At 40.1% G+C, this 10,739-nt stretch overlaps 1 protein-coding gene across 1 annotated transcript; it reads right to left on the bottom strand.

The window, feature by feature from the left end:
• Window positions 1–300: 300 nt before the first annotated feature.
• On the bottom strand, window positions 301–9,139 carry NUP43 (nucleoporin 43). Its single transcript, XM_042884383.1, has 8 exons — window positions 9,008–9,139; window positions 8,776–8,898; window positions 8,484–8,561; window positions 7,566–7,743; window positions 4,785–4,920; window positions 3,803–3,954; window positions 2,064–2,186; window positions 301–1,434 (listed from the first exon to the last, which is right to left on the bottom strand). Exons 1-8 carry the CDS (start codon window positions 9,125–9,127, stop codon window positions 1,220–1,222), a joined length of 1,125 nt encoding a protein of 374 aa, XP_042740317.1. The 5' UTR covers window positions 9,128–9,139; the 3' UTR covers window positions 301–1,219.
• Between the last annotated feature and the right edge of the window lie 1,600 nt (window positions 9,140–10,739).

Raw genomic sequence — 10,739 nt, 5'->3', positions numbered from 1 at the left:
ATTGAAGACCAACAGCCCTCTTGGCAACAAGCCCCGCTGTCCAACGGGGTGCACAAGAAATTCAGATCAGCACATTCTTACAACGGTACGTCGAGTGCCTTTGCAGACAACTTGAAAGTAACATAAAGCTCGTTTGATGGACAACGTCTCTTAACACCCGGTCACATCATCTGCTGCTGCCCCAATACTGGCACTGCCCTCCATAAACCAGATCCCACTCAGAATCGATACTCATTTACCTTCCTGAGCAGATGGCTACAGGTACATCTATTTGAACTAATGTACAAAGTCACACCACTGTCCTTGTGTAGAATATTTATTAAAAAGAGAAACTGTTCTCTGCAACAAAAGGGAGGAATGACATTATTCATAAAATCAACCTACAAAAGACCAGATGTGGAAGGTTGGTTGACAGGACAAGTCCAAAGTTGAGTAAGTCTCAGTCTCACACCCAAAAACACAGCCAACAAGTCTCTCACTTCTTGAATCATATAACTACATAAACAGTCTTCTGTTGAGAATAACTGACAGGTTATAATGATCAAGTTTTAACATGAGACATTTTAACATTTGGGTTTTAAGATCCATGACAAAGCTGTAAGTAACCTGAAATAATGCTCTTAAAATGTTAAGATTCTGACAGGACCTTTCATATTTCAGAGCTCTAACAGCTTTCCTCTCTTGTTCTCAAGGCCTGGGATAAAAAGTTATGTTCCCAAAACACATTAAAAAAAACCCTCAGATTAAAAAAAATCTTATCTGTCTCAAATGACATAAAAAGAATTCCAAAGAAACCCATAGTTTGGCGTTGAATTAATACTTGAAAAAAAAAAAATATGTCTTAATGTTTAAAAAAAAAAAAAAAAAAAAGCAGTTTGTGTTGCCTTTACTTCACCTTGGGTGTATTATGGAAATCATTTTACAAATTGTATTTTTGCCCTAGCAACTACCATGTCTGCTTAGCAAAAGCAGGCATCAGGGAAGAAATCAGAGCAAGCTGACATGTAAATGTACTTGGCTACTCATGCTGAAGCATCAGTAATGAGTGAGAGCTTTCAGAATCTGGGATAACTTGTATTCCTTCTGCAATGGCAGGCCAAATGAAAGCCTCTCCTCCACATGCTGATAACACTCAGCGTAGTTAAGAAGTCAAATCAAACGGACAACATTTCTCTGTAGTTAAAGGTGATCAGCACTTCAAAGGGATACTGGAAGAAGTTCATGCAAAAAGTTGTCTGTTGACATAAATAGCCTCTGCATCAGTACCGTACACTAGACATGGTCCCAAAACATCTAAAGTATTCACAGACAAAGTCTGATTTGGAATTAGGTTGGTGATTTCCATTCGGTCCTTGGTTGGATCGTTGCTTAGCCAGGCACTTACTACAGACTGGTTAATGGTGCTGTGGGAAATATAGGCAGTACTTCTTCCTCCTAGAAGAAAAAGAACAGGGAAGATAGGGAAATCAGTTTATAAAAAAGGGGAACATTTCTCTACTGTTTATAATTTGAAGTTACAAACAATCAAGCAGTCTTTATGATCGTGATGTGATGTGAAACCTTTCTATTAAGTCAGTATCATATGATCAATTAAAATCCTGCACAACATGAAGAGATAAAGTTTCATTCAGGAACAATCTAGTTATGACTTTGGTAAGTTTACGTATGAGCAAATTCACAATTCCACTATCTTAATAACTTACCATTTATTTTGGTATTATAAAATGTTGCACATCTCCCTCAGAGACTAAGGTCATTTAGCCTGCCTTCATGTCTTTTCTGTGCATGTATGAGTTTTAATTGGGCTTGAAATACCAGATGTGCCTCTTTATGTACAGGACAGAGTATGGCAAGGACAAATTAAAAACAGAAGAACCCCACTCAAGTGCTTGCTTTTAAGCAGTTTTTCTGAAGCCTATCAGTCTTCTCTTTCTAAGAACATAAAACATTTTGATTTTCTGAATTAGGACTGTATTATAATTGGATTATATAAATAAGCACAATGGCTTTAATTATCCTGCCATCTGACAAATTAAATGCAATCTAACTTCAGACATTCTTACCTTGATGAAGAAAAGACGGTTTTTCAGATACGTCTGTGGAAGTATCCCAGTGCCAAAGAGATCCATCTTCAGAACACGTAAATAAGTGATCGGGGTTGGAGGGGTGGAAGTGAACTTCCCACACTACAAATATTAAAAACCAAAAAAGAAAAAGAAACTTTACTTAAAAAGCATAATCATGCTCCTAAATATTTTACATTGCAGTGATCCTAAAAACAGTTCAGTTCCTCCTTTACTGAAAACCAATTAGTGATTATGACACCCTAAGAGCTCACTTTTTTCTTAAAATATCTGAAGTATTATTAATGAAAGGAGACAGATAGCTTTCCAACTGTAAATCAGGATGGCTTCTTTCAGTAAGGATAGTGCTATGGATAATAAAGTCACCACAATTTCCAGCCATTTCAAATATAAGTATTTCACTTATCCATCCAGTCAGGAAGAGCACTACGTGCCTCAAAGGCCAGTGTGGTCCTACTGTTGCCACAGCACTGCAGGATATATCATTTAGTACAGTGTTTGCACAAATAAAAAGGAGTGTACTTAATAGTAAACATACATCAGTGGGAGCACCATTATTTAGCTTGGCCATATGCAGAATGGAGTCACTCAGCAAGAGCCTCCTACAGGTTTGCTTGTGAGAAGGGTGGTGAGAAAGAGCTGTCAGCTCCAGTAAATGAAAAGAGAACTTCAACTAAACAGAGGAATGCTACTGCTTTCCAAGAAGGAAACACTTTTAAAAAAAAACAAAACAAAACAAAAAAAACTTTATGGACCAGTAAAGACAGCCTGGATCCTCAGGGTCTGGAAAAGAACAAAACCATTTCAAAAATATCAGATACAAAGCTCAATGTCTTCTTGTTAAATATGACATGGACATGCACTCAGGCTCCCACCAAAAGCTTCCATTCTCAACTGGTGTGGTGAGTAGGTGGGAAGAAAGCCTCCAAACCCCACCTTTAGTTATTACTACAGTTTTCCCTTCACAGGAGAGAAAAAAGAAAGAAATCAAATGCCCTATATTCAATACTATGCACGCTGCTAGAGGTTATAATCTTCTCTAAATTCAGGCATTCTGAATAATTTCTTATGCCAACTTCTCTACTATCAGTTTAAATCTGCACACAACACATACACCCCTTCCCAGCATGCACGTTATTCAATTGTGTCTAAATACCACAACTGAGAAAAATATTTGACAGTAAAACTTAACTCGAAGCTTATTTCTTAATCCTTAAATAAAATTACAGCAGTCAAGATGTTCAGCACAAATGTTCAGCACAAAATGAATTACTATTATTCATATAAAATAAAAGTGAGCCATTTCAGCACTGTGAAATCACCAAATGCATGTATACTATCTTCATTTCTCCCTCCTTTATGTTTTTAAGTTTATTCCCACCTTACTGCTTTATGCTGTATACTGCAGCATCGGTTTCTATAAGTAGAAACTATTAACATACCCACTTCATAAGAAATTATTTTCTGCTTAAATGTCTCTAATGGCTAACAAAGAACTGCTAACTAATTCTAGTTTTAATTTAAACAGCGTTGCCTTTTAGATGAGAACAATTTCATATGCAGAGAGGAAACAACAAAACCAATTGGATAAAGGCACTTTATGTAGCAAATACGATTGATTGCTTTCTACTCCTGCTAAACATATCCAAGTTTTTTATCCAGGATTTACAGAACCTTTTTCTAAAACACCTTCTGTCTTCCTTAACTTGGATACTCACTTTCTGCTTCATGAGCATTTAGCAGGGACACTGGCATAGTACCCTGCCTGATGTCCCAGATACTCAGCATCCCATCCTGGCCCCCTGTGGCCACAATGTGTTGCTGACTGGGGTGTCTGTCCACACAGTGCAGTGGAACTCTGTCACCCGTCCTGTAAAAGAGAAGAAAAATAAATATATACATCAATCCTTCATTCAATTTACATTTTCTCTTACACTGGATGAATGTTGACCGACAGGGCAACTGTATCAACTGCAGCCACATGACACCTAACGGAGTTAAGACCTATAGTAGTAACAGGCTGCTAGGGCTGGAGAGGCAGCAAGTTCTGGCCCTTGGGCATACAGGCACCTACACAACATGCAACAGCTTTACAAGAGTGTACAAAAATTTCAAATATACCTACAAGAAGGTTACTCTGATATTCAAGTTATAATTACAGTTGCAACATATACAGCCAGTTACAGCCAGAGGGAGATCTGAGTTACAGGGAAGATGAGGCGCTAACCAGGTACCAAACCCTAAGCCTATTAATGGCAACAGGAACTATTCCACAAACAGCAGGGTATGAATCTAGCTCTGTGGTTGTTTCCTCACGATATCTTAAAAGGCATAAAGTTATCATTCAGAAACATTTCAAATGTCAGCAATTTTTTTACAGACCTTTTGGGAAAAAAACCATGTATAATTAATCAGCTAAATAGGAAGAAGTGCTTTGCTTTTCTCTTAAAGAACAAATGTGCAGATACAATAGTCTTTCAGAGTTAGATCACAAAACAGACCATTACAGTGCTGACTCACAACAGTAATTAAGCAGACTCTGCTTCTGGTACTGAAATACCAAAGCAGTAGAAATATTTTGGGGAAAAAAAAGGTTATTTATCATCCCATTGCCAAGAATGTGGTGGCATCAGGAAAGACTAAAATCAGATATAAAGTAGCACGTGCTTCTCAGGAAGTAGACAAAAATTAAGGTCTTACAAAGAAAATATTTGAGCTGGCTCGTTTCTTTGCTGTCTCAAGTCCCATATTTTCAACTGTCCAATTGAATTTACTGTCAAGATCTCAGTTGTGCGAAGGAAAGTCACAGCATGGAGTGTACTGCTATCCGCATTGTCTGCAAGAGAGGTTAGCAAAGCATTAAACTACAAATTCAGGTAAACCTACTGAATGTTTATCTCTATTTAATAAACACAAAACAGCTCTTCTAAAATCAGACCACATTTTCAGGGTCAGAGATGGCCCAGTGCCATGGGAAATTTTAAGTGTTGCAAGAATAACCTTGCTTCTATAGAAATATTATCTAGACAAATCTTTAAGAAACTGTATTTAATTAGATTCAGTGCTTAATGACCCACTTGCTGATGCATAAAGTTTCTTTCTGGAGTACCCAAGAAGAATCAATTTAGCCAAGCCTGTGACTTTCCTGAGAGTTTTCTTTACAAGCTCTGCATCCGCAAATGCAAGAAGGGCTATGGAATTTTTCAGAATGTTCTTTTCCTTTCTGTTTCTCCTACAAGAAACCGTAACTCTTGCTGAGAACACAAAACAGTGGTACACAGAAGCACTTATTTCAGCAATCAGTGTTTATAACACTTTCTTTAGGCATTTTCCAAAAGCAGCCATCAGTATTATACTCATCCTTAAAGACTAACAGAGACAATGCTTTGTCTGTTAATCTTAACTAATGGAAAAGCCATTTTCCAGGTCCTTTTCTACAGTGATCCTTCTGATCACAGTTTTCTACAAATGTCAAAAACAGCTCACAGCACTGACTTGAAGCTTTACGAAGGGCTTTAGGAGAGACTAAAACAAGCACTGCATACATTTAGAATCACCCTGTTGTATATAAATCTTTCATCTCAATTATGATGGGGTAACATTAAGTCTACTTAATGAGATTTTTTCCACAGCAGTTGAGTATAAGCCTATCAGTTTTATATTATACTCTTAAATCCATTAAACGGTAGTAGAAATGTCAAGGTACCTCTGTATGAATATTTCACAGGGTGTGTGAATTCCATTGGTGTGTTTGGAAAAAAAAAAAAAAAGAGAGAGAGCTCAGTGCCTGGGAAACAATGAGGTGTCACCGACTTGCAAATCTACACTAAGGATTGCTTACAATATTGAACTCCATCCTAGGTAACTTTGAAGCATCTTCCAAGACGCCCTCTTCTCACCCACTCCAACTTTTAAAATTAGCTCTAATCAATGAGTTTCTGTTAGTCCCTTTCCACTTCAAGTCCAAGCAAGATCCACTTACCAGGTCATACACTTGACTGAATTATTTATGGTTCATTTATATTTCATTATTTCTGTTTCCAAAAGGATATTTCTCAGTTAATTCACATACGATTTCTTGTATGCATATCCTCCTGCTGAGCTCAGTGCCTCAGTGCAATCTCAGTTTCTGTTACCTCCACAATGCAAACCTTTTTACATAATTCCATCAAGTGAGCACTAAGAAAATTAATGACTTGCATCCTGCACATTATTAAATCTGAATACAATCACTTGAGCAACTGCTCAAAGAAAAATAAAGATTTGTGTAGACCTCTCCTTCTTGAGTCAGCAAAACATTCTATTTCATTAAACTTGTGCCAAAACATTGTTACTGTTTATAAATGAAAACTTGAAATTAAAATAAACCTTTCTAGCTGATTACTTTTTCCCTCCCAACACTGAAGAATTAGTTTTTTGCGTGTTACTACTGAAACTCTGCCTTGTGCAACTTCTGTGTTTCTTCCTGTGTTCTAACGACTTCCTGCAGTTCTCAAGGAGCTTCAGTAAAGAACTGTATGCAATTAATAGGATTTGCCTTGTGTGCACATGTATACACATGCACACACAAGTACCCCTGTCTAGAAATCCCAGAGAGCTTCATTCCTTAATTGGCTTATCACTGTCTAAGTTCCTTCATCTGTTCAACCTGAGGCAACATTTCACTTGAGGAGAAACACAGGCAATGTGTCAAACTGAGGTTTCAGGGAGACAGTTCCATTATCAAGAATGCTGTTACTGTGCTTCAAATCATTTCTGCTTTTAAGTTGGATTTCCACCAGTTGCTACATACTATTCCATGAGACTAGCATGACGGAAATGCTGAGAATAAGTTTTGACACCTTCCACAGACATCTGTTTCTCTGTTAGATAAAGCTTACTCAAGGAAATATGAACCCATTTCACTAAGTGAGAGATGATGGCTGTAAGCCATGATATCTGGTAGAACAGAGGACAAATAGTAATTTCTGGCTCCTGGTGCTCCTTTCGAACATACAAATTCTTTTCCACACAAATTGATGGTTTTGAATATGGATAGCACAAGGGTTAATCTTACTACAAATAATAAATTGAAATGACAGTAATAATTGACTCCTACTTACAAACAATGGGTGACACAATGCTTTTGGAAATGTAACCGTATTTCATGCATTCTATCACAGCATCTAGCTACGATTCCAGATAAGCAGAGCTTACTGAGAACGTTAAATCTTAAAATCTCCACCAGTTAAAACATAGCTTACAAACATTTGAACTATGAATGCATACTGAAACATATCTGAAATATACTTCAAATACTTGAAGTCTGGAGGAATATAGGAATGATCTGGAAGAAACACATTCACCTGGGAATATTTAATTCAATTCTCAATTGCTTTCCTTTCTGTCACATAACAGTGCTTTGGCAAAAATGAATATTCTGTTTTATTCACCAACCAAACTGTTCATAACCAAAACATGCTAAGCATTTACTTGGCATACCTATAGTCCTCACCGCATCCTTTTGGTCAGCTCTGAAAAGATTAATTCTACCATCTTCTCCAACAGTGACAATTTCTGGGTTGTTGCAGATGACTCCGGTACACGCTGCTCCACCACAAGCTGTGTATTGATCTACATGATAATGGGCGTTCTCCCACTGGTGACTGGCAGATAGAGTCTAAGCAGTAACCAGACATGAAATTCTGCTGGTAAATAATGATCCTGATTGAGCAAAGCTTTCAGAGCACTCACAAATATTCATACAATTGGAAAGAAGCTTCAGGAAAGCCATATTGCCTCACTGGAATAGAAATCTTCAACATAAATAAGATCCAGAGATCTGAATTTCCCTGGACCCCTGTCAGTGAGGCACTGTCAGCTCTGAACCATCTTTTTCACACGAGAGAGAACTCAGAATTAATAGTATCTATGTCTGAATGTGAAATGTCTCTCACTACACTTTTGTCTCCAATCTTTCCCTAGAATAAAGAAAAAGGAGCTGAGGCCTTTACAAAATGTAAGGTCAGATTTAGATTCTGATTACAAAAAACTCAGTTTATCATAATTACCACATGAAGCTATTAACAGATATTAGTCTTTGTCATGCTGTTGCAAATAAATAAATGTGCAAGTTCATTCATTCCCACTCCCTGAAATTTTTTATTCTCATAAATAACCGCATATAAACTCAAGTATGTTTTTAGTGAATGGACTACTTACAACATATTAACAGAACCCAATCTGTCTGGTTCTGGAATCTGATTTATGTTGTACATGTGCAAGATGTTTTTCTCTCCTTTTCTCTTTTTCTAATATGCTTTGAACAAATTTATTCCTGAATACAGACATCTCTTGCATTAAATCTGAGAAATCTTATGCTGAGATCCAACTGAACAGACCACAGCTGAAGGTACCTACCTGGTTGTTCTGATGATGACGGAATATAGTCACACTTCCTGTTGAGGAGGCAACAACAATTCTCTCTTGATCCAAAAACTGAAGAGATTAATAAGCATGTTATGAGTCGGTATCAACACTAAGATGATAATCTTCAATTCAAAGTATTCAGATGTGTCAGTAGCAGCAGTAAAACACGCACAAACCGATACCGATTGATTCTGCCATTCTTCATAACTTTCTTTTTCAAATCTCAGCTCATTATCAGCCCATTTGTCCCAGGTGACCAGCCCTTACAGAGCAGCTCCCTCACCTGCATGTCCATCACGTCGCCGTAGTGCCGAATGTCACACAGCAGCTGAGGCTCTCCTTGATATTCCCCATTGAGGCCCGCGCTTCCCGCATCTCCCACAGACCAAACGGAGACGCGGTTGTCCTGCAGAGAAACAATACGCCGCTTTTACCTGGAGTTCGCGTAACGGGGCTCCCCGGCGGCTGTCCGCAGCGGCCGAGGAGCTCGAGGCGGGGGAACCGCGCCGCGCTACCTCGTTGTCCCAGGAGCCGGTTGCGAAGAGGTCGGGGGGCTGCAGCGCGGCGGCGGGCAGGGGCCGCCATCGGGCCTTGCTGATCTTTTGCGACACGAACCGCGCGCACACCTCCTCCATGGCGCCGCACGGCTCCCGCGCTGCCACGCGCCGCCTGATTGGCTGCGAGGCGACGGCGAGCGCCGAGGGACAGCGCCGGGCGCGGCGGCGGAAGCGGCCGTGCGCGATGAGAGGCGCGGCGTGGCGGGCGTCAGCGCCCGCGGTCACAACGGTTTTTTTTTCTTCTCCAAATACTGCACGGCCCCGCGCTCATATGTCACGAGCGGACTCCCCAGGGCAGCAGTAACGGCCCCAATGCAGCGGGAGTTCAAGGAGCGTTTGCACGACACTCTCAGACATAGATAGGGCAGGAATCTGGGTGGTGCTGGGCTCTGTGATCCCTTTGGGACCCTTCCAGTGACTCTATGATCGCCAGAGCCCTCAACAACTGCTGCACACAAAGTTCAGGGGTCAGCTGTAAAGCGAGCTCGGGGCCGACAGGGCCAGGCTGTGGCCCCGGGATGGGACGGCGCTGCAGCTTAGCGAGGCCGTTCCCGCAGGCACCTTCCTACTCTGTCCTCTGATTTTTGCTGCATTTTCTAACAGCTAGCACTGCCGGCTGCCTGGGACTCTGCCAGCTGTGTTTACTGACAGCAGCAATGTCTTGGTCAGACTTCCAACTCTGCTACTGCAGTTCTCTCTCTGCATTCCTGGTCTCCTCTGCAGCATCACAATTCTTTAGATGTGATACAAGATCAGTGACATTAGCTTGTGTGCTTTGTGCTTCAGCTTCCTTCGTGGCAACTTTTTTTTCATAATTACGTACAGCAGTACCAACACGGAACGTATTCGAAAGGCAGATGCTATGGTAGTCTCCATACTATGAACCTTGAGACAGCTCTCCCACTCCCTGCAGTGACATTATTACTTTCCAGCAGCACCCTGTGCTGAGCTGCTAGCAGTGACCTTGCAAGTCACAGCCAGCTCCTCCAGTATTCCCTGCTCATTCTCCTAACACTTCTGAGAAGGGTCACTGGGGAGAGCATGGAGACAGACTGGAGAACTCAACATGGAAGAGATCATACTTCGACATTATTGACATGTTTTATTAGACAAATATCTTTGATGGTTACTTCATAATATTTGTGTTTTTTTTTTTTTTTTATTTCTTCTGTGCTCTTGTCCTCTCTTTGCTCAGGAGTGCTTGGTTGAAAGGATTTGGAAAGTATTAAAGTGAGTAGGTGGGACACAGACTGTTTTCATTGGGAAGGAAAAAAGAATCCATTTTTCTTCCCTGTGTTGATTTTTTTTTTTAGATTCTTTTGGCAGCATGCTCTGTGTTGGATTTAGGGCTGGTCTGTAGGCCTTTAAATATAATCTCTGCATTTGATCATTATGAAAGATGGGTACTGTGTTAGCATGTTGTTTCAGGATAATGTCAAATTTAATTAGACAAGTAAAAGAAGGAAACAAAGACCACAAGACAAAATGCCTCATCAAGTATTCCTGAGGTTGTCAATAAGAACTTTAGTACTAGACAAAGCTGGCTCTGGGCACTGGGCCCAAACATATAGCAGAAGCAGAAATGAGTTTGTATGGGTTGGTCTCATTGTGACTAAAGTTAGGAGTGTGAGCAAGAGGGATGAGAAAGCATGTGTCTCCCTGTCAGAGGCTGCAGAACCTGGGGAGGCAG

The sequence above is a fragment of the Lagopus leucura genome, unplaced genomic scaffold, assembly GCF_019238085.1.
Source record: "Lagopus leucura isolate 7727_CA_CO unplaced genomic scaffold, USGS_WTPT01 Super-Scaffold_73, whole genome shotgun sequence".
Classification (NCBI taxonomy): Eukaryota; Metazoa; Chordata; class Aves; order Galliformes; family Phasianidae; genus Lagopus; species Lagopus leucura.
The sequence above is the reverse complement of the archived record's forward strand: the minus strand, read 5'-3'. Positions and strand labels throughout refer to the sequence as shown.